Here is a 22,367-nt window from a genome sequence, read left to right as displayed (position 1 = left end):
ATTTGGCACAATATGCTAAATTATACATCAAGTAAAAGGATATAGCAATTGCATTCATATGACATACTAAAGCTCAAACATAAAACTTCAGTGTCTAAATGTATCCTTTAGACCAGGGGTCTCCAACCTTGGCAAGTTTAAGACTTGTGGACTTCAACTCCCAGAATTCCTCAGCCAGCTCAGCTGGCTGAGGAATTCTGGGAGTTGAAGTCCACAAGTCTTAAACTTGAAAAGGTTGGAGACCCCTGCTTTAGACACACATGGTATAAAAGTGTTAATCTGCATGGTTTAATGTTGCATAAACAGCCATTGTAAATTTCAGGGTGGTGATTATCACTTAAACCCACCCCCAAGGTGAGCTTTTCACCTCTGAATTTATAACCTCCTAATCCAAAGAATATTCCACACTCTGCTGGGCTTCTGAAATAAGCTTTATTTGGAACCAGGATGCAGAATTCAGTCCTTCTTGGCTGCGGCTTTCCTCATTGCTGCCAGGACATTGCTGAGTTCTTCACGCTTCCTCTTGGCACGAATGTGAGTCCCTACCTGTGAGGAGAAAAGAGCAAAATGTGATGGCATCTGGAGCTAGGAACTTGGCAGAAAAACCAGACGTGTGATGGAAACTGTCTGGAGAATATGTTGATTAGGAGAAAAAATCATTTTGGCCATTATGTCAGGGATCCAGCCTGATCCTCTTCCCTGGCTTCTTCCAGGATAAGGGAAACATTCTGGAGTTAACAAAAGGCCAGGCCTTAAGAGACTCTAGGCCTGAACTGGAACATGGCTGGTCTTCACTAGTGCCAGATGGCTTAATTATCCTGGCTTTTTTGGATAGCCTCCCAGCCACTTTTACAACAGCTGTCAGATCTTAGTTATTTCTGGATCAAGGAAAGGAGCTCTTGAATTAAGCTCAACTCCCCATGACGTAAATGGGCACATCCATGCAATTTTCTCGAGAGCAATACAAGCAAGTTGACAATGTCCAATTCTGGGATTCTTTGCCCAACAGGCCGCTTGGCAATTTTTAGAGGCCTGTCATCCAAGGGACAATAGGGCTTCATGCTGCTTCGCTTTACAGCACTGAGACCGGCCAGGCTAATCTTAACTACACAGGGGGAAATGGGCTCCTTTCGCAACTGGAACTGGGTGGTGTGACCTCTCCGTCCAGGTGCTTTATTCACTGTGGCAATGAATGAAAGAGGGCAGGAACACAATCCCCCCCACAGCACAAAGGGAACACCTTTCTCCAATGATTCTGCCTTCGGTGGACAACCTGACAGACACCCAAAGACCCACCACCGGGCTCTGCGCAACACTCACCCTTTTCTTTATGAACTTCAGAGCTCTCTTGTCTTTGGAGACTTTGAGCAACTCCATTGCTCGTCTCTCATACGGCGCAAAACCACACACTTCTCGGATCATGTCCCGTACAAATTTGGTATGTTTGGTCAGCCGCTGTTGGGAGAGAAAAAAAATAGTGCAAGAGATTTCTATAAGGAGGTGGCCCTGGTTATTAGAAAGAGATGTTCCCATATGGGGGCCTTCTACTTTTAGCATGCACAGACATAGAAGCATGTCTTTAAAGCCTTCCCTAAGCTGGTGCCTGAGAGTCCCTTGAACTGCAAGGCGATCAAACCGGTCAGTCCTAGAGGAGATCAACCCTGACTGCTTTTTGGATCCTGAAGATGAAACTCAAAATACTTTGGCCACCTAATGAGAAGGAAGGACTGACTGGAGAAGAGCCCAATGCTGGGGACAGGGCGAAGAAGGGGACGACAGAGAATGAGGTGGCTGGATGGAGTCACTGAAGCAGTCTGCGTGAGGTTAAATGGACTCCAGAGGATGGTAGAGGACAGGAAGGCCTGGAGGAATGTTGTTCAGGGGGTTGCGATTGTCACACACGACTTCGCAACAAACAAGGTGGTGCCATCCAGATGTATAACTTTCAGAATTCCAAGGTAGCATCAGGATAGGAAGACTACAACAGTAAGAAAATAAGAACCAAGGAGGTCAGTCAAAGGCCTACAGTCCTAGGCAGACTCTTCATCCAGAGGTATTGTGACAAGACGGCTGCAAATTCTCACTGTCTTAACATGCTGTGATAGCAGTGTATGGCGCTGCAATGCATCCTCCAAGATAACATTGGGAGAACAAATCTTGAGTGATTTACAAGCATTCTTCTACACCTCCCTCTCCCCTCCAGGCCCTGGCCTGTTCAGAACCGGGCATGACCAAGTACCCAAATAGTCCCAAAGGTGCTTTTCCAAAAGGCAACGGGACTTTCTTGAGGACTTGTCTTTTGGAAAAGCACTTTTGGGACAACCATGACCTGGATGATTAAGACAATAATAGACAAGTGCTCCAAATCATGATTACATGATTGTGGGAATGCTGCAACTTCAAGAACCAGTCATAAATCCCCCCCCCTGTTCAATCTTGTTAACTTTGTACAGCTGCTGAATGAGTGGTCACTAAATGAGGACTATCTGCACTGATTTTTGAAGAGGGCACTTTGAAGAGAGCTCTAGTGGTGCACTGGTTAGAATGCAGTACTGCAGGTCGCGTCTGCTGACTGCCTACAGTTTGAGTCTCACCGGCTCAAGGTTGACTCAGCCTTCCACCCTTCCAAGGTGTATAAAATGAGGGCTGTATACTCATGATAGAAGAGAGCAGGGGTTATACTGAGCGTGGTGGCACAGTGGTTAGAGTGCAGTACTGCAGGCTACTTCTGCTGCCTGCCGGCTGCCTGCAATTTGGCACATCAAATCTCACCAGGCTCAAGGTTGACTCAGCTTTCCATCCTTCTGAGGCTGGTAAAATGATTGTTGGGGACAATAGAGTCGAGGTGGCGCAGTGGTTAGGGTGCAGTACTGCAGGCCACTTCAGTTGACTGTTATCTGCAGTTCGGCTGTTCAAATCTCACCGGCTCATGGTTGACTCAGCCTTCCATCCTTCCGAGGTGTATAAAATGAGGGCCCAGATTGATGGGGGAAATAGGCTGACTCTGTAAACTGCTTAGAGAGGGCTGTGAAGCGGTGTATAAGTTTAAGTGATATTGTTATTGAATACTTGGTATTGGGGACATGGCCAATGACAAATAATATATTTATGATTTTGAATTTGCCTTCTTATATAGGATTTGCTCTCAACCCCTCACAGCACCATTTGGCTAATCATAAAAACATGGAACTTTGTAAACTGACTCTGCAGTTGACCCTCTAAACCGCTAAGAGAGGGCTGCAAAGCACTGGGAAGCAGTATATGTCTAAGTGCTAGAGCTATGCGGTATTTGAACCTGTGACCCTGATGTCCATTATCTCCTTTTACAATAACTCATCCTGTCTTCATCTGGAAATTGTCTTGAAACAGATCAGAAGGTCCATTTTCTCGGGGCCCCGTCTACTCTGAGAAAACTTCACCAAGCTCTTGAATTCACTCTTCCTATGTTTGTGACTACCCAAGGCCCTTTCTTGCTGGAGATGCCGGGGATTGAATATAACACCTAGGTACAAGCCACCACCCTTTTCTATCAGAATCTTGTTAGCCATTTCTTTTTTCGTGGCAACCTTCAAATCAGGGCAAACACAAAGAACTGTCCCAATTACCCTAAGGCACGCAGAGCCATATCAGCGGGTACATGAGCCGTTGCCCTAGCTCAGCTCCACCGCGCATGCGCACGCTGGCCAGCTGATTTTCGGCTGGCCCACCCATGCTGCCCTTCCCTTCCCAGGAGTCTCCATGCGATGCCAGGTAAGTACAGGACTCGCACAGAGGCTCTGGGAGAGTGTGTTCAGCCTCTGGAGGGCCTCCGGGATGGGGGGTGGGGCGTTTTCACCCTCTGCAGGCTCCAGGAAAATCTCTGGACCCTGGGGAGGGTGAAAAACGGACCTACTGGGCCCACCAGAAATCAATAAATGGGCTGTTTCCGGCTTCTGGTGGGGGCGGGGCAGGCCATTTTTGCCCTCCCGTTTGAAAAAAGCTGTGCGTGCACGCACAGGGCAGCAAGGAGGGGTGGGTGGGTCATGAATGCATGCACATGGGGTATGGCACGGGGGCAGGGCATTAAATTATGGGTATGGGCATGGGTGCTTTTGTCACCCGAGGCGAAAAAGGTTCATTGTCACTACCCTAAGGTGGTTCAGAATCAGGAATAAGGAGGGCTTGCAGAGTCTGCTACTTCAGGGATCCCCAATCTCCAGGCTGCAGACCAATACCGGTCTGTGGCCCATTGGGATCCGCCCCACACAAACTTTATTTATACATGTGCGGGAACTGAGTTGCATGAGCAAAACCATCTCCTCCCCCCCCCTCCCCAGTTGTTGCCAGTCCAGAGCCAGAAAGATTGGGGACTACTGTGGTACTTTTTCCACCTGTTCCAAAATCCAAACTTACCCCACGGCGTCGACAGTGTCGTGGTTTTGACACGTTCTTGGTCACTTTGTGGCCTTTATTCAGGCCAACGGCCATTGGATATCGGATCGCCATGGCTAGAAAAGAGCAGGGAGTAGATATAATTAGTCGTGTACTCTTTTGTTCCACCAATTGTCCAAAGAGATGAGAGACAGAATGCTCTTCTACTCATGCCAAACAACTGACCAATATCATTTCCTGGACTATCTCACAGGATTGTTTTTGTGGGAAAAGTAGGAGGAAGGAGTGTGTACAGTGCTTTGAGTTACTTATGAGCCGTGGTGGCGCAGTGGTTAGAGTGCAGTACTGCAGGCTATTTCTGCTGACTGCCGGCTGGTTGCAATTTGGCAGATTGAATCTCACCAGCCTCAAGTTTGACTCAGACTTCCAAGGTGGGTTAAATGAGGGCCCAGATTGTTGGGGGCAATAGGCTGACTCTGTAAACTGCTTAGAGAGGGCTGTAACGCACTGTGAAGCGGTATATAAGTCTAAGTGCTATTGCTATAAAGTAATAAAGGCGGGATAAAAATCTAATAAATAAAAATCCCTCTCTGCTTCCAATTAAATTTTCTACGAGGAATGTGCAGCGTTTCAGATTTGAAAGCAAGGTCCTTTGGAATGTAAATTGTCTGCAGCTCCATATATCAATAGATCTTTTCCTGGGATGATCCTATAGCAGCAGAGGACAGCAGTACAGGTAGTCCTCAACTTACGACCACAATTGAGCCCAAAATGTATGTGAATCAATGCAGATCTTGAATTAGTAACACTTTTATTAAGAGAATCTGGCTTCCACATTAACTTTGCTTGTCAGAAGGTCGAAAGAAGAGATCACAGGACTCCAGGATACTGCAATGGTCATAAATATGAGCCAGTTGCCAAGCATTCAAATCTTGATCATATGATCATGGGGAGGCTGCAACGGTCATTAAGTGTGAAACGTGGTCATAAGTCATTGTTTTCAGTGCCATTGTGACTGAACAGTCACTAAATGAACTGTTGTAAGTCAGGGACTACATGTACAATCTCAGGAGAACAACTCAGGTGCTAGTCTTAACGACCTTTTGCTGAAAGCTTTTGCTTTCAAAGCCCAACAGTCATTCCTAATCACAATACATATTTATACTCAGGAATTTACTTTCCTCCCATTTGAGTCTTCCAATAAGATTGTAGAAAGACTCATAGTTCTATTTCAACAGCACAACTCCCCAACGAAAGCGCTAGATCAAAATGGTCAAACCTGACTCCTAACCTCCGTAATTAAATATACTTATATTTATAATATTGTCAAGAGCCGAGGTGGCGCAGTGGTTAAATGCAGCACTGCAGGCTACTTCAGCTGACTGCAGTTCGGCTGTTCAAATCTCACCGGCTCAGGGTTGACTCAGCCTTCCATCCTTCCGAGGTGGGTAAAATGAGGACCCAGATTGTTTTGGGGGGCAATATGCTGACTCTGTAAACCGCTTAGAGAGGGCTGAAAGCCCTATGAAGCGGTATATAAGTCTAAGTGCTATTGCTATTACTGCTATTGCTATAAAAATGTTTGATTAATTTCATTAAACTTTTGTTTCCTGCAATCAATATTGAAATAACACCATTGATATCAGTGGGGGGTTCTGGATTCCGTTCCAACCGGTACAGTTGGAAGGGCCCTGGTGCCACCCACATGGACGCTTGTGTCGTACTTGCCTGAAACGCTTCTGCAAGCTTAAAGGACAGGTAAGGAGCTCGGGCGGGTGGGTGGGCCCTTCAGAGCACCGTACTGGGACGGTACCCCGGGGCTCTGGGCAGGCTGCGGTACTCCCGTAATGGGACGTACCTCCTGCAACCCACCACATTAATATTGAAATAAGGCCATCCTGGGCAATTAACTACTTTCCTGATAATAAAGGGAGTATAGGAAATAATGCTAGTCATTAAAAAGCACTGAAACGTATCAGTTAAGAAACAGAAATTGGAGGATGTTTTCCATTCGTACCCTACTTACCAAATTCCTAGAGACACCTAGGTCAACATGGGAAGACTAGTATACTGGACCAGACAGCCCTGGGGAAACCTGGGAGTTGAAGTTTATACAACTTTGCCAGGGTAGTGAGAAACACAGATCCGATCCAACAGAGCTGTTCTTCTGTACATCACCAGCATAGATTAAGCTATTGCTTAAAAGCAGCCTAGAGTTGTACCAGCCACTGTAGTAAGTGGAGATTCCACCCACATGTACTGTGTGGATGCACTAAGTTGCTTTTTTCAGTCACTTTACTTGCTCTAAGCAAAGGGGGAAAGTTTGTTGTGGGGTTTAACAAACTCCCTGCTTTTGGATAGTCTCTCCCTGATCACATGGCAGCGTAAGTTGGGGAAAGTGGGGATGTTCAATAGTAATGAATGGTCACTGCTGGTCTAGTCTTTGAAGTGATGTACCATGCTGCAAAGCACTAGATATTTTAGCTGGGAATAAACAAGAACGATTTTTGGCTTAGAAAGCTATAAAAGGACATGTTTCTCCTTTTTTCCCCTCTTTTAAAAACACTCCACCCCAACTGTTTTTGAGTCATGGTTTCGTGCTTTTTATCATTGTCTTATGCTATTTACAAATCATGTCCACCTTAGAAGACTGTGACATATAAGAAGCAGAGGCAATCAGGACCTCCTGTAAATCTGAAGTACAGAACAGGGGTCTCCAACTTTGGGCCACTTTAAGACCTGTGGACTTCAACTCCCAGAATTCCTCAGCCAGCTTTGCGTTGAAGTCCACAGGTCTTAAAGTGGACCAAGGTTGGAGACCTGTTTATAGAGCCATAGGGGAAGGAATCCCCACTTACATTAAGCAGTTTCCCAGTAAATTGCTGTGCATTGACCACTCTGCCTGCTGCCCATCTGAAATCTCGCTAGTCTCCCTACAAGTCCTGTGATGAGGCACGTCTTGGTTTTTTTTAGATCCACTAACTGAAACGGATCGACAGCAGTTTATTCTGTTCGCCTTAAACGCCTAGATAGTCTCACTGGACCCGACAGCCATATTTCGTGGCACGCCTTTTGCCCCCCACCCGCCCACCCCCAGCCAGATCCGGACAAAGACAACCCTCCTTCCTTTTAGCCCGCCTGGCACTTCTAGGCGGGCGGATGGATGCGGATCCTCCGAGATATTTTGGGATTCCAAACGAGGCTCACTCACCTTCGCCGGTTATGCCGCAAAAGGCCGCGCCGGAAGAGGGAGAGTCGAAGCTGCGCGCGCAACAGAGCCCGCTTCCGCTGCAGTCATCCAGGACCACAGAGAGGAGGCCAGAGCGGCTACTGGGCTCAAAGGGGGAAATGGCGGAGCGCTGATTGCTTTTCCCATCCCGGGTTGGGTGAAAGCGATGAAGACGGTGACTATGGAGGCTGGGCTGGGTCCGATGCCGGTGCCCCGTGCAGAACTGAAGCTGGTTCGACTGTTGAGCCGGTGCGAGGCGATGGCGGCCGATAAACGAAACCCGGATGAGTGGCGATTGGAGAAGGTCCGGAGGGCTGGGAAATGACAGTAAAGAGTAACAGTGGGACTGTTATCTAGTCCAGTGTTTCCCAACCTTAGCAACTTGAAGATGTCTGGACTTCAACTCCCAGAATTCCCCAGCCAGCATTCGCTGGCTGGGGAATTCTGGGAGTTGAAGTCCGGACATCTTCAAGTTGCTAAGGTTGGGAAACACTGATCTAGTCCGACCCCCTTGCTCGCGCAAGAGACCTGTACTAGAGATTCGAACCGCCGAACTGCCGAGCTTTCTGATCGACAAGATCAGTGGCGGCGCGTTTTTTTGCATGGCTGCAGGCCGACATTTGTCCAGGGGTGTGTTTTTTTTCTCTCTTTGCCTGGCTTGCTCTATTTAACTGAATTGCGACTTGTGCTATTAAATGAATTATTTGCTTTTAATCAGGGTCGCCAAGAGGATTATTGAGTGTTGGAATAGGACTAGTATGGGCCCCCTCACCTACACGTGGCCACATCAATCTATAATGTCCTCATTGTACATTTACATTGTGGAGCGTTCTTGAGCTCCAGATTTTTGAGATGACATTTCATCACCATTCATAAACTGAAATGAAATATAAAATATATTCATAAATGAAAGGAAACTAAACCTGCAAATTTAAATAAGTAATGAAATTAAAATTCAATAAATGACATAAAAAACTGTTCTTAAGTAAGAGAGCGGCTCGTACCATTGTATTATTTTATGGCAGAACCTGTGCATTTGCAACATTCAGTAGCCTCTGGCAGGATTTTTGGAACACGTCAGAAGTGTTTCCTGGCTTTGGCTGAACCTTTGGAACAGTTTGCCACAGGCTTCTTCCAGTTTTTTTTCTCTTTCCTAACTTCCTAATCTAATTGCAGCTCTGGAATATCCTGGTTCCCCATCCAAATACCTGCTCCATCTGATATTGCTCAGCTGTTGAAAATCAAGCTTGCTTAACTAAGTGCAGCTGCCTGCTGTTCATGTTGGGAATGCAGCCAAGCAATAAAGATGATTGGGAGGAGGGAAACTTAAAACACTTGCACTGTTGCGAGGATCTGTGTCTTCTCTAGGAAACAGAAGGACTAGGGCGTCACATGATAGTAGTCTTCCAATATCTGAGGGACTGTTGCAAAGAAGAGGGGGGGGTCAGCTATTCCCCAAGGCACCTGAGGGCAAAATAAGACGGATGATAACTTATCAAGGAAAGATCCAACCTAGAATTAAGGATAAATTTCCTGACAGTGGAATGGCTTGCCTTCAGAAGTTGTGGGTGCTCCATCACTGGAGGTTTTTAAGAAGAGATTAGTATAGGGTCTCCTGTTTGAGCAGAGGGTTGGACTAGAAGACCTCCAAGGTTCCTTTCAATACTGTTATTCTGTCTATTTATTCATCCAATAAATTTAGTTAAATCTGAGTTCACATAAAATGCTGAGCCAGGGAATTACATTATGTTATATGAATAGATCAGTATTTAAGACATTATACTCTGGTAGATGCACATAATTAAATTAGAAGTAAGTGTGTTGAGCAAATAATTTAGTATAATGAATATCAAATAAGGAATATTCATGTACATGACACTGTGGGATTGCATTATGTTATTAAATGTTCTGAAAGGCTTGTTAGTTGTGCAGTTGTGTCCGACCCATCGTGACCCCATAGACGACGTTCCTCCAGGCCTTCCTGTCCTCCACCATCCTCTGGAGTCCATTTAAGCCCACGCTGACTGCTTCAGTGACTCCATCCAGCCACCTCATTCTCTGTCATCCCCTTCTTTTGCCCTCAATTGTTCCCAGGATTAGGCTCTTTTCCAGTGAGTCCTTCCTTCTCATTACGGTGGCCAAAGTCTTTGGGTTTCCTCTTCAGGATCTGGCCTTGTAAAGAGCAGTCAGGGTTGATCTCCTCTAGGACTGACAGGTTTGATCGCCTTGCAGTCCAAGGGACTCGCAGGAGTCTTCTCCAGCACCCTAGTTCAAAGGCCTAAATTCTTTGGTGCTCAGCCTTTCTTATGGTCCAACCATCACAGCCATCCATTGCAACTGGGAAAACCAGAGCCTTGACTATACACACTTTTGTTGGCAGGGTGATTCTCTGCTTTTTAGTCTGAAAGGCTGTTGTCCCCTTAATACTAGCATACTATACTTCTTCTACTGCTGCTGTTCTGTTTGATGTTCATGTTTTATTTAACTCCTCAGAGGTTTTTAGTACAAAAGGATTATTTCCCAGAGAAAAAAGGTTAGCAAATTACAGACGATTTCTGCATCTTTTAAAGAAATGTAATTTTAATATAATATGTTCATACTCATAAAGTGCATTAATTTTCCCAGCTGATTCAATAGAATAACTCAGCAGTAAATTTTCATTATAAAAATGTGCTCCTTTGGTATGTGTTTCCTTCCTTTGCTTTCTATCATGAGATAGATGAACATCTATAAGCTGATATTGTGTGCACTGTATGATGGTTAGACTGCCACTCTCCACTGGGTGTCTCCCTCAGTCTGACAACTGATAACCCATCTGTTACTTGGTGATGGAAGAGATGGCAGGAAATGAGCCTTTTACAATATCAGGTTGCCACGTCACGGAGTCCACTGAGTGTCAAGGTGGTGCAGGTCTTGGCCTTGAATTAGCAACCCCCATTCAGATACCTGCTATGAAATTTTAGGATAGTCAGTGCGAAGAGACTTCCTCTTAATTAAACCCACCTTGGAAAATGTAAATGTAAACCTGCCGATGTATTGCTGTCATTTAGGAAAGCCTTTACAACTTGTTTTTCACTGAAAAAAGCTCTGAGCATGGCTTATGTAAAATCGATTAAAAGCCAGACAATTTCTGCCCCACAGTCTAAAAAGGCAGGCTGAAAATAGAAAAAGGAAAGCAGCCAGATACAGGCATCAAATTGTCAAGGCATAATTTTAATACTGACTGCTTGGAATGGAATGATCAGCTGACCATCATTTGTTTCCCTACAAGCAAAGGAAGAAATTCTCTATATTTTTATTTATTTTGTTTGTTTATCAAATTTGGAAACCAACCGTCTTCTTCACAGAGGAACTCTGAGCAGCGTACCAGTAAAATATTGTTTTCTATTATTAATATTTAATCCTAAATCCTTTCAAATATTGATTTCTATTTCAGAACGTAGCATGGAAGAAGAAAAAAATGTCCTAAAGCATATCACATACTTGTGTACAGTATTCCACAGCCTGTTAATTTACTTCACTTGTCATTGGCACAGGCTCAGGTTTCATGATTTCGAGTTTTTGCAGCCTGCTCACAAACTAAACATGATTATGAAGTTAACTGAGAGCCAGATCAGATGGTAGCAGTCAAAACACAGTGTCATAATTGAGGCTAAAAGAGAATCCTGTTTTGTTATTTGCGTCATTTCACATTCTGATGCAGAGAAGGGATTTGATGTGAAATATAGGATTGATTATTAGCAAACTATGCTTAGTTCATAGGAATAATGTTTAATCATATGGGATTCAGTTTAGCTAGATAGTTACATTAAAAATCCCTCCCCCTTTTTTTACAGATTGACTGTAAACTGAGTGTCTTACAGCAATTTAAAAATAAGCACACATATTAATAGTGTAAGCTTTTATGAATCATAATACAGTAAATTTCACCTTACATCTGATTAAATAGAGTGTGTATTTGTTAGTTACTACAACTTTAAGGTGTCACAAGACCTAGTTATTTTTACTGTGGCATGCTAACAGAACTACATCTCTAGAAATCCCATGAATGTTTACTCAGAAACAACTGGATGCATTCGGAGTTAGTGTGTATGTTGGCATTGCACCCATAGTTTTTCTAACTTGTAGAACATAGTCAGAAGCTCAGATGGCTTTTAAAACAAAGGTGATATACATTGTAGATTCTTAGCAGATAAAACATTGATTGCTGTTAACATTGACAGAATGTTCTGTTCAGAGGCCATTTCCCTGTTTCAAAAACTGGAATTAAAGGGAAGTAGCTATCAATCTTATAGGTAGTTCCTGGTCCAACCTTGGTCTGATTCATTAGAGGGTAGCTACTATGAGTGCGGTGGCTCAGTGGCTAAGATGCTGAACTTGTCGATCAGAAGATCAGCAGTTCGAATCCCTAGCGCCGCGTAACAGAGTGAGCTCCTGTTACTTGTCCCAGCTTCTGCCAACGTAGCAGTTCGAAAGCACGTAAAAATGCAAGTAGAAAAAAAACACCTTTGGTGGGAAGTAACAGCCTTCCGGTGTGCCTTCGGCGTTTAGTCATGCTGGCCAAAAGTTTTCGGACAGCGCTGACTCTTCAGCTTTGAAATGGGGATGAGCAACACCCCCCTAGAGTTGGAAACGACTAGAAAATATGTACCAGGGAAGCTTTACCTTTACTATGAGTGCCACTTCTTGGCTATCTGGGGCTTCTCTTGTCATTTCAGTCTGGAGTTCAGTTGAGATAACCTCTAAGACTTTGATTCACTTGACCTAAAGTGCATGGAGATCCCACCACTAGAATTTGGTGGCAAGGCTTCTGTGAAGAAAAAAATAACCAAATTTCTGGTCATAGAGCACTCAAAACATCACAGTGTTATCAACACCGGCAGCCTCCTGTATTGTTTGGAGATTGAAATACAGATCCCCAGGCTGAAAACATTTGCAGAAATATATTGTGCACCATTAGCCTCCTCTATGAAGCCTTAAAATAAGCCTAGTTCCAATCAGAAAAGGATTCTCTTTGCTGGAGATTCAGCTGAGGTGGTGCAGTGGTTAGAGTGCAGTACTGCAGGCTACTTCAGCTGACTGCTAGCTGCAGTTCGGCAGTTCAAATCTCACTGGCTCACAGGGTTGACTCAGCCTTTCATCCTTCCCAGGTGGGCAAAATGACAACCCAGATTGTTGGGGGCAGTAGGCTGTCTCTGTTAACCGCTTAGAGAGGGCTGTAACAGCACTATGAAGCAGTATATAAGTCTAAGTGCTATGGCTATCATAATTCACCACTGCCAGAGAGCAGCACACTGGCTCTACCAGAACTGAGGAAGGGTTGCTTCTTTGTTCTGATGTTCTCCTTGGAAGGAAGCAGATTTTCAGTTTTACAACGAAGCTCCAAGACAGGGATCTAGCTACGAACTGCCCACCTCTGTCTTATAGGCGTTGACTTTTGCTCTCCACTTCTCGAAGAAACATCATTGGCTTCAGTGTGGCATTTGGGTTGATGCCCCATAGCTTAACTTTTTTTGTTTTTGAGGGAAAACATGTGGATTCCTGTTCACCTCTTAAGGGTGGAGGGCTAGAGGAAAAGGTGGGGTTTCTGTTACAATTTGAGGTACATGCTTTCATTTATCATTTCCCCCCTTATCTGTCTGCCAAATTCAGGCATATCAAGTTCTGGAAAACTAATTAGGGTTGGCCTTTCCCGAGTCATTTAGGAGGAAGGGAGACTGCCCACTCCCCCAGGTTTCTCATCCTTTCAAACCACTGGTAGTTGCCCCCTTAAGGCTGCCTTTTGTTCTGTCCTCCCGATAGTCCTGGGAGGTAAAGCTACAACTGACAGCAACACAATCAAGGCTACTTTCAAGCTTCATGCTTTAATGCAGTAGTTTTCAGCTTGGATGGCTTAAAGTCAACTCTCAGAATTAAATTCTGAAGCTGAGGGATTCTGGGAGTTGAAGTCTTCAAGTTGCCAGGATTAAGAAGAGCTGTTTTAATGGTATTGCAGGAGCCAATAAAAGAAAATATTTGTAGTTCAGGGTGAAAATGGGGGGGGGGTTCCTGAGTGCTCTCTAGCTTGTTGTTTTCTTGCAGACATTTTATCACCCAGACTAAGGTAACATCATCAGTGCTAGTAAAGGAGTGGTGTTTGCTCTCAGTTTATATTCTAGTGATTTTCCCTGCCTGTGTTAGTGGTCTTGGAGGTTCTTTGGTTGGGCTGTTTACTGTTGGCCTGTTTGATTGTTCCTTGATTGGGGTATTGTTTACTTGATTGTTGGTCTGATGTTAACCTTGGAGTTAATCTATGCTTATTTGGGTGCTGATAGCTGGTGGGGAGGTTTTTTGGTCTTTTTGTTCCCTTTTTGGGTTGTTAATTGTCTTTTTTGTATAGTATGTAAAGATTGTTTAAGTCCACTGATAGCTATTAATTTATCAGAGTGCCAAGCTTCTAGAAATTCTGTAGCATTTTTGGACTTGGCTTGTATTACTGGAGGCCACATTTGGCAAATTTGTGCTAATAATTCAAAATGTGCCATTTTGTTTTCTTCTTAGTACGTCGCTGCTCTGGAGGAGATGTTACTCACATTGAAGAAACACCCCAGGTAAGTTTCTTTTTTTCTAGGATTTATATGGGTCAGCTTTTTTTTTTTTGTATAAAAGTTTCTTATTTTTAGACCAACAAAGACAAACAAAACATGAAACCTAAAACCATCATCAATTACATATACATATAGCATGTCGTTTGGTTACAAGCATTTGTGCATCACCGCTTTCAATTATATATAAAATCACAGATTGTTCATCGTATATATAGGTACGTTATTATCATTATAGATCATATGTTCAGTTTACCATTGTTATTCCTTCATTTTAAACAAATATTCTAGAGATTAGATTCATGTATATACCAACATTCCATTGTGTCATTATTAGTCTATTTAGTAATAATATGTCTTTCTAGTATCAGCTTCTATTGTTCTTGCAATATGAAGAAAATCTCCAACATTTTGTACTTGTGCATCACCACTTTCAGTTGTATATAAAGTCACAGATTATCCATCAAATATACATAGATACGTTGTTATCATTGTACATCATATGTTCAACTACAATTGTTATTCCTTCATTTTAAACAAAATATTCTAAATATTTGATTCATATATATACCAATATTCCATGCATCATTTAAATCTATTTAATAATAATATGTCTTTATGGTATCACCTATCTCATTCTATTATTATAATATGAAAGACTTCTCCAAAAATTTCCATTTCCATATTTTTTTTATCTAACCACTGATAGAACAAATCCCATACCTTATAAAATTGTTCGTCTTCTTGTTCTCTAATTTCAAATGTCAATTTACTCATTTCAGCGCATTCCATTATTTTTCGAATAACTTCCTCCTGCATTGGTATTTTCTCGTTTTTCCAATTTTTTGCAAATACAATTCTAGTTGCCGTTAAAACATTTACAATCAAATATTTCAGATCTTCATTATATGTTTCTGGTATGATTCCCAATAAAAAAATCTCTGGTTTAAAGTCTTATGTGTTTTTGTATCATTTTCTCCAACCACGTGTGGATTTTAGTCCAGTATCTTTCATCTTCTATGAGTCAGCTTTATTACTGATCCAATCCAATTTATAGTTTTGGGAAGGTGAGATAGGATGGGTAGATAGACGTCACATGAACTGGAATCTGGGGTTTTATATTCAGTGTTTTAATGCCAGGCCCCTTACAATTCTGTCTTTGCAGGGAATATTAGCCTTTGCTGGTAATCAATTCCATTTTAATTAGGTTATTTTGACAAGCACAAAGTAATAATCAGATTTCGCTTCTAGCTTCTGTGTGTCATATATTGCAAAATATTCTTGGAAATGAACCCAGTGTAGGAAATGAGCCAGAAAATGAGAGTATGGAACAGGAATTGGTGGCAATTCTTCATTGCCTCTAAGGAAAATCCTGAATCATTATATAATAGATGGGAGATGTACGGCTTAAATTCCCATCATCCCTGACCCTTGGCAATGCTGGGTAAGGAGATGGAGTTGGAAACCACAAATATATAGATAATCAGTTTTATTTTTTATTTCCTAATGTTGCTGTTGAATTGAACCATAATTGCACTCCTCATTAGACCTTCCTAGGTAATCCTTGGTGGCCTTCTCCACTTCATGAGGATGAGAAATGGAGAGGAAGATGTATGAGGAGTCCCAACGGTGCTTTTTCAAGAGGCAACTGGACTTTGTTTTTTCCTTGAAGATGTTTCGATTCTCACACAAGAAGCTTCTTTAGTTCTGTTCTAAACTGTTCTGAAGAAGATCCTTGGATGAGAAGCGAAACACCTTCACGGTGGTTGTTTTTTGAAAAAGCACTTTTGGGAAAACCATGATGACCCCCGGTGACTGATATAATCCCCATAGACATGAATGGGGAGCGTTTTTGTTTTTTCTCTCTACGGTAGTTCTTGCCTCAGATTTGTCATTCCCTTTCAGCAAACTGGCTCCTGAAGTACTGAATGAATATTCTCGTAAGGTGGATTTTTTAAAAGGCTTGCTGGAAACAGAGAAATTGGTAAGCTCTCCTTCCTTGTGGTTTTTCTTTTTTTAACCATTTCTGAGAACCCCTGCTGAAGTGACCCTTTTGTTGGGAGAGGATCAATCATTAGGTACTTTTGCTTTCTCTCCCCCCCCCCCCCCCCCCCAGTCATCTTCTTCTGAGAAAGCATTGGCAAATCAGTTTCTGGCTCCGGGAAGAACTCCTACCACGGCTAAAGAGAGGACCCCAGCAACGAAAACCGTGCATCTACAGACCAAGGCCCGCTTTATGGGCGAGATGAGGAATGAGCTGCTTGGTACAGTATGTCTTCTTAGCTAATAGTACAATCACACATCCTAAAACAGTTCCCCTTAAATTTTTACTTCTGGTCATCCATTTGTCCCAGTCTCTGTAGTATTGCTTCCTTCATTCCAACTGTCTCTGCACACCCCCTCCCCTTTTTTTTTACTATTTGTCTTTTGGTGGTATAGCAATAGCACTTAGATTTATATACCACTTCATAGTGCATTTTACAGCTCTCGCTAAGCGGTCTACAGAGTCAGCCTATTGCCCCCAACAGTCTGGGTCCTCATTTTACCCACCTTGGAAGGATGGAAGGATGAGTCAACCTTGGGCCGGTGAGAGTCAAACTGCCAAACTTCTGGCAGCCGGCAGTCAGTAGAAGTAGCCTACAATACTGCACTCTAACCACTGTGCTACCACGGCTCCTATCTTTTCTATCAGGGTCAAATAGTTAACCAAGCGACTTTGTTTCCTTGATATAGGTGGAGTTAGTTGTCTCTTGATCTATGGAATGAAGTGGTATCTTACTCTCACTTTATGGGTCTAGAGGACCTGAAATTATTTGGCAGAGGTCAAAAGATTCAAAATCGCAAAGACCCTTTCTCATGCCATTTGTCAGGGTTCCAAATAGCATCCAAAAGTAAATCAGAGTCCAAGGCAAAGTATTGCTCAAAGTTTCAATTTATTAAGAGAGCCATGTTGGCACATCTGGGAAAACCCGAATCTGAAAGCTTCCCAGTTTTCCCCACCCAGTTGAAAGTTCAAGATCTTTCCCCTACACCTACAAGTCCATCACAAGGTCCAATCTCCCACTGCCATGCTGGCGGTTCCACCCATTCAGTTCTGGTCAGGTGCAGAGGTGAAGAGACAAAGAATGACCTTGGCTTTCTAGAAAGAATTTTGTTATGGCTACGTATCATCTAACTCTGTACAATCCCCCCTCTCATTTCCCCACAATAGAAAACGCATAGTAGAATAACAGATAGTGTGGCAGGCCAAAGACCCAAAAGAAAAGAGGCTGCAGGGCTGACACCATTTATTACTGACCTCTTTATTTCTCCTCCCTTTCTGCCTTCCCAGGACCCTTCCTATATCAATGGTAAGTGTTTACTGATCATGCAGGATACGCAAAAGGACCCTGGAGGTTGCAGGACAAAATATTTAAACTTCCCAGCATTATGCAATATAATACATGATTATTTATATCCCACTCTTCATTAGATTTCCCATTTTTTTCTCATCTGTGATTGTAGCACTGTAAATTCCCAATTGATTGTTATGCCGACTTGCCTCTTGAAAATGCCTCTCTGTAACCAGAAGCCAGACATTCCTGCTGCTGTCATCTTTTTGGCTCATCAGCAAATACTGGGAAAATGTCATTTTAAGTTATTACCGTATATGCCCCTCCTCACCCCCGATTCTCTGCCAGCTAGCCTTTTCTTTCCTTACTGCTAGATTCTCCTTATGCATTAAAAAGTGGTGTGGTTTCTCTTTGCATCTTTGCATCAATTCATAGATTTACTAGATAACCAGATTTCCAGGTCCAGAGCATTTGTTCACTGCTTATAGATATAAATATAGCTATGAGTATAAATATATATATTTTTTCCCTTCACAGATTTGGAAGAGAAAAATTTAAGGAAACGCATGTGAGTATTTGGCGGTTTCAAGAAAAGGGGATCGGGGAAAAGAGTCAAAATCGTTTTGTTCAGACTATATAAATATTTAAAAGTTTCAGGGAAATGGAAATTGGTAAGGGAAAAGGGGTAATACTTCAGAATAATTTTGCCCTGTTTAGAGTTCAAAGTAAACTATGACAAACATGAGAAAAAAAGCCTGGTTTTGTCTTATTTCTGTTGGGGGATGGAAAACTGTTCCTCAAAAATCCTCAACTATTTTGCCATTTCCAGCTTTAAATGGAGTTTGTGGGTATGTGATTACCTGCTTGCAATCACATTATACCTTGAGTTGTGAAATATAGAGATAAATGCTACTCTGTGGATCCCCTCACCATTCAGTATACATAGATACGACTTGTAGATAACCTATTAAACTAGTCAACCCATGCCTATTTTCTTACCTAAAAGAAAAACAGAATGACCAAGTGTGGGCCAAAAAGCAGTGAAACAGGAGTGACTTTCAACTTCCCGCTGGCTTTCCCATTGAATTTCCTTGTAGGAATCTGGTAGAGAGTATCCAAAATTTTCCCTCCACTTCCCTTCTGACGGTTAAGTGGCTTCGGTTGGGTGGGTGAGGGGAGCAAGGGATTGCAAGACTGGCTGGGAAACTGTGACCACAGCAGCCAGTAGCATTGAACAAGCAACACAATTTTGGGAAAGTTTCCATGGGAGTCATGAGTTCTGGATTTGGGGCACATTCTGTAAATTAGCACCAGAATAGGTTCAAAATTTGTTACTTTGTGATGCACCATTTCACCAAATTAAAGGTTACGACAAGAGTTTTAGTAGTATATAAAAGATATACTTGAGTATCCCTCTTCAAGATGCAAAACAGTTGCATGAAACAGCCTCACACAGATACTGCACTCGTGATGTAGTTTTTCTTTTGACCTGACATGGGCATGTAGTATCTTCTTATCCTTTCTCCTGTTCTGGGCCTTTTATGAAACATGCACAATTGGCACCAAAAGCCAATTATACATAAGCCGTCTTTTTAAGGCCTGCCAATAATAAAGAGATCTCTCTCTCCCCCACAGGACTCCAGTTCCTGATGAGAAGCAGTCAGCTGCTGAACTGGATGCAGTCCTGCAGCATCATCACACCATCCAGGAGAAGTTAGCTGAAGAGATGTTGCACCTGGCACGCAATCTCAAGAACAACACTCTTGTGGCACAGAATGTGATTAAGCAAGATAACCAGGTACGGCTTGACACTACCTCCCCCCCCCCCCAAGTGTGTATTCTGTACAGTTATTTTGTAATTGTGTCCGATTGTGAGAAAGTGCTTTGTCCTTGGCAGAGCAAAACCACTTATTGGCATGGCACCTGAGCACTATAAGTTGCCCCTTTCCTGAAAACGGATTTTTGGTTGAGTTTCTCCAAGGATGTTGTTGAAAGAAATGTCCTTCTGGGTTCAGCTCCAAGTGGGGAAAAAGACACTGGAGACATGGAGGCTGCTTGGAAAGATGGTTTATTGTTGGACAGGGCCACATGGCTTGAGCCCTGATCAGAAAAGGTGGTCACATGCTTCAATGTTGGTGAAGAAGAAAAGGGCCGAGGGAGGGGCTTGCTAGGCTTTTTATACCCTGTTCCCACCTCCCTGTTTCCTGTTCCTGTGTAAGAAATGTATTCTGATTGGTTGTCAGACTCCCATGGTGCCATGTAGGGGGCTACTCTCTAGGCTGTTTTGAATCCAGGTATGAGTTCTCAGATGCTATGTGGAGAGTTGAGTAAAAGGCCAATATTATCATGCCTTAATCCCATCACTCTGGAGCTGAACAGGAAAACTCTTTATTATGTAAAGTGGACTAGCTCAAGCTTTAATGGCTCATTGACAAAGGGGGATGGGCAGGCAGCTATTCTGTCTTTTAAAACATGTTTCTTCCTTTTTCACATCCAGAGAAATATTCTGCCTTTTCAATATTTCCTAGGCTATTTCATTTTTCTGGGAGAGGGCTGGGTGGTAACTTCCCACAATGTGATGTGGAATAAAGCAACATTTGGTGCCTTCTCCTGCACCTGCCCGCATTTTGCCGGTTTTCAAAACAGTGGCATTTTATGGTTTATTTCAGACCTTGACGCAGTCACTCAAGCTGGCTGACCAGAACTTTGAGAAATTGAAGGATGAATCGGATCGCCTGGAGCAGCATGCCAAGAAATCTGTCAACTGGTTTCTCTGGCTAATGTTGATCGTTGTCTGTTTCATTTTCATCAGCATGATCCTGTTCATTAGAATCTTCCCAAAACTAAGATGATTTCTGGGCTGTTATCAACAGTAGCAGCCTGGCACCTTGGCTTCTCTTATCTTCTTCACTGAACCCGTCAAACCTTTGCTGGGCTTTTGTAACTTAGTGAAAATGCTCAATGGGAGAATAATTTGGTTACAACTTCATAGAATCTAAGCTGAAATGTTCTCCTCCTGCTTGAAAGACTGAATAAGAAAGCTCCTTCTGCATTGTTATAGCAGGATTAAGCAATTTATGGGACATATGCAACAGCCCAGAAGTTCCTGTTTTTGTGGCCTGCAGCCCCCAAGAGGTGGCACCCTATTTTAAATAACAAAAACTAAAGGGGGGGGGGAGAAGCAATAGAAGTGGAGCTTCTGAATTTAACATATCTATTTAGAAGCAAATAATCCTCCAAGGAATGTGGTGACCCACTGTGGGGGCAAAATAGTAACAAATCTCTTGGTTAGCAAAAGTTTTCCATTCCTGAATTACAATTCAACAAAGGGTTCTCTTTGCTGCTGGCAAGAAACAGAATTAGGTGAATTGAAATCTCATGAAAATAGAAGGTCACTTCACCTACTGAGGTTGGGGTGTGGGGAGGGGGTGTGACAGAAAGACCTGTTCTTAATGACTTCTCTTTCACAGTCTCAAAAATACTGCTTTGACCATCTGCTTCATTGGCAAAGTGCTCCTTAGCAATACAACCACCCTGGGCTGTACAGCTTTCCCAATTTTCTTTGCTTTGGAATGCTGAAATACTCCTTCATGAATATATCTGGTAGCCCCCCACCTGTTTCTGGGGGCTACGTTCTTTGTGGGACATGGTTGCATTTCTAGGGAGACATTCATGGCAGATTGGCAGTTAAGTGACTTTGACAAATGAAAAAGATGGCACTCTCAAGTCTTTGGAGTCAGTGCTGCTTCATGGAAGTTTGACCTCTCTGGGGGCCTCCCCAAATTTGGCTATTGCAGAAATATAAGGTTGACGGCACCCCCTTTTTCCATTTGATATATTGACTCAGAAGAGGCTGTAAGGGAAGTATTCAGATTCGTGACCCGTCAAAACCGCGGTCGACAAAAGCGCGCTCGACGAAAGCGCGTACCTGACGTCATCAGCAGCGCGACGAAAAAAATTAAAAATAAATTAAATTGAAATTAAAATAAAATTAAAGCAAGCCGATTCACATAAAGGTAAGGGTTAGGGTTAGGGTTAGGGTTAGGTTAAGGGTTAGGGTTAGGTTTAGGGTTACGTTAAGCGTTAGGGTTAGGTTTAGCGTTAGGTTAAGGGTTAGCGTTAGGTTTAGCGTTAGGTTAAGGGTTAGGTTAGGTTAAGGGTTAGGTTTAGGGTTAGGTTTAGGGTTAGGTTTGGGGGGGTTAGGGTAAGGTTTTCGCTTTAATTTTAAATTTACCGCTCACAGCGCGATGTTTTCGTCGCGCTGTGATGACGTCACACGCACTTTCGTCGAGCGCGCTTTTGTCTACCGCGGTTTTGTGGTGGAACCATTCAGATTTGCCAATTGAAGGCAGATTGGACCTCATTGGATGAGCCAAGGTGGCGCAGTGGTTAAATGCAGCACTGCAGGCTACTGCTAGATCAGCAGGTCAGCGGTTCAAATCTCACCGGCTCAGGGTTGACTCAGCCTTCCATCCTTCCGAGGTGGGTAAAATGAGGACCCAGATTGTTGGGGGCAATATGCTGACTCTCTGTAAACCGCTTAGAGAGGCCTGAAAGGCCTATGAAGCGGTATATAAGTCTACTGCTATATATTGCTCATCTAAATGTACGCTTAAGTATGAACTCATAGACCGCTGGACTGTGGATGTTGTTCCTTTGCACATTCCAAAGAAATGGTAGAGCAAAGAAATGGGCAAGCGGAGGTATTTTATGGGCACTTTTCATTAACTACCATCCTGAAAGTACCCCACCAGCAGTGTGGTTAATAATCTGTAGGAAACAGCAACTCCCCCCAATTGGGCCTCAGCATTATAACTTGGCATTTACACAGCAGAAGGGATGGGCACAAAA

General features: G+C 43.1%; 2 protein-coding genes across 3 annotated transcripts; one reads left to right on the top strand and one right to left on the bottom strand.

The window, feature by feature from the left end:
- Window positions 1-413: 413 nt before the first annotated feature.
- RPL36 (ribosomal protein L36) lies at window positions 414-7,696 on the bottom strand. The gene is made up of 4 exons (XM_087701909.1): window positions 7,583-7,696; window positions 4,393-4,487; window positions 1,321-1,455; window positions 414-546 (listed from the first exon to the last, which is right to left on the bottom strand). Exons 2-4 carry the CDS (start codon window positions 4,483-4,485, stop codon window positions 457-459), a joined length of 318 nt encoding a protein of 105 aa, XP_087558035.1. The 5' UTR covers window positions 4,486-4,487; window positions 7,583-7,696; the 3' UTR covers window positions 414-456.
- On the top strand, window positions 7,678-21,560 carry USE1 (unconventional SNARE in the ER 1). 2 transcript variants are annotated; one of them, XM_014063093.2, is made up of 8 exons: window positions 7,678-7,904; window positions 14,141-14,190; window positions 16,090-16,168; window positions 16,301-16,453; window positions 17,516-17,534; window positions 18,054-18,084; window positions 19,152-19,314; window positions 20,186-21,560. In XM_014063093.2, exons 1-8 carry the CDS (start codon window positions 7,767-7,769, stop codon window positions 20,366-20,368), a joined length of 816 nt encoding a protein of 271 aa, XP_013918568.1. In that variant the 5' UTR covers window positions 7,678-7,766; the 3' UTR covers window positions 20,369-21,560. The 2 variants fall into 2 exon arrangements, with proteins under 2 accessions (XP_013918568.1, XP_013918569.1); XM_014063094.2 differs by lacking the exon at window positions 17,516-17,534 and having other exon boundaries at window positions 7,681-7,904; window positions 16,301-16,448; window positions 20,186-21,558.
- The last annotated feature ends 807 nt before the right edge of the window (window positions 21,561-22,367 follow it).

This window comes from Thamnophis sirtalis, unplaced genomic scaffold (assembly GCF_051295495.1).
Source record: "Thamnophis sirtalis isolate CommonGarterSnake01/CBP01778 unplaced genomic scaffold, rThaSir2_p1.2 scaffold_1, whole genome shotgun sequence".
Classification (NCBI taxonomy): domain Eukaryota; kingdom Metazoa; phylum Chordata; class Lepidosauria; order Squamata; family Natricidae; genus Thamnophis; species Thamnophis sirtalis.
The sequence above is the reverse complement of the archived record's forward strand: the minus strand, read 5'-3'. Positions and strand labels throughout refer to the sequence as shown.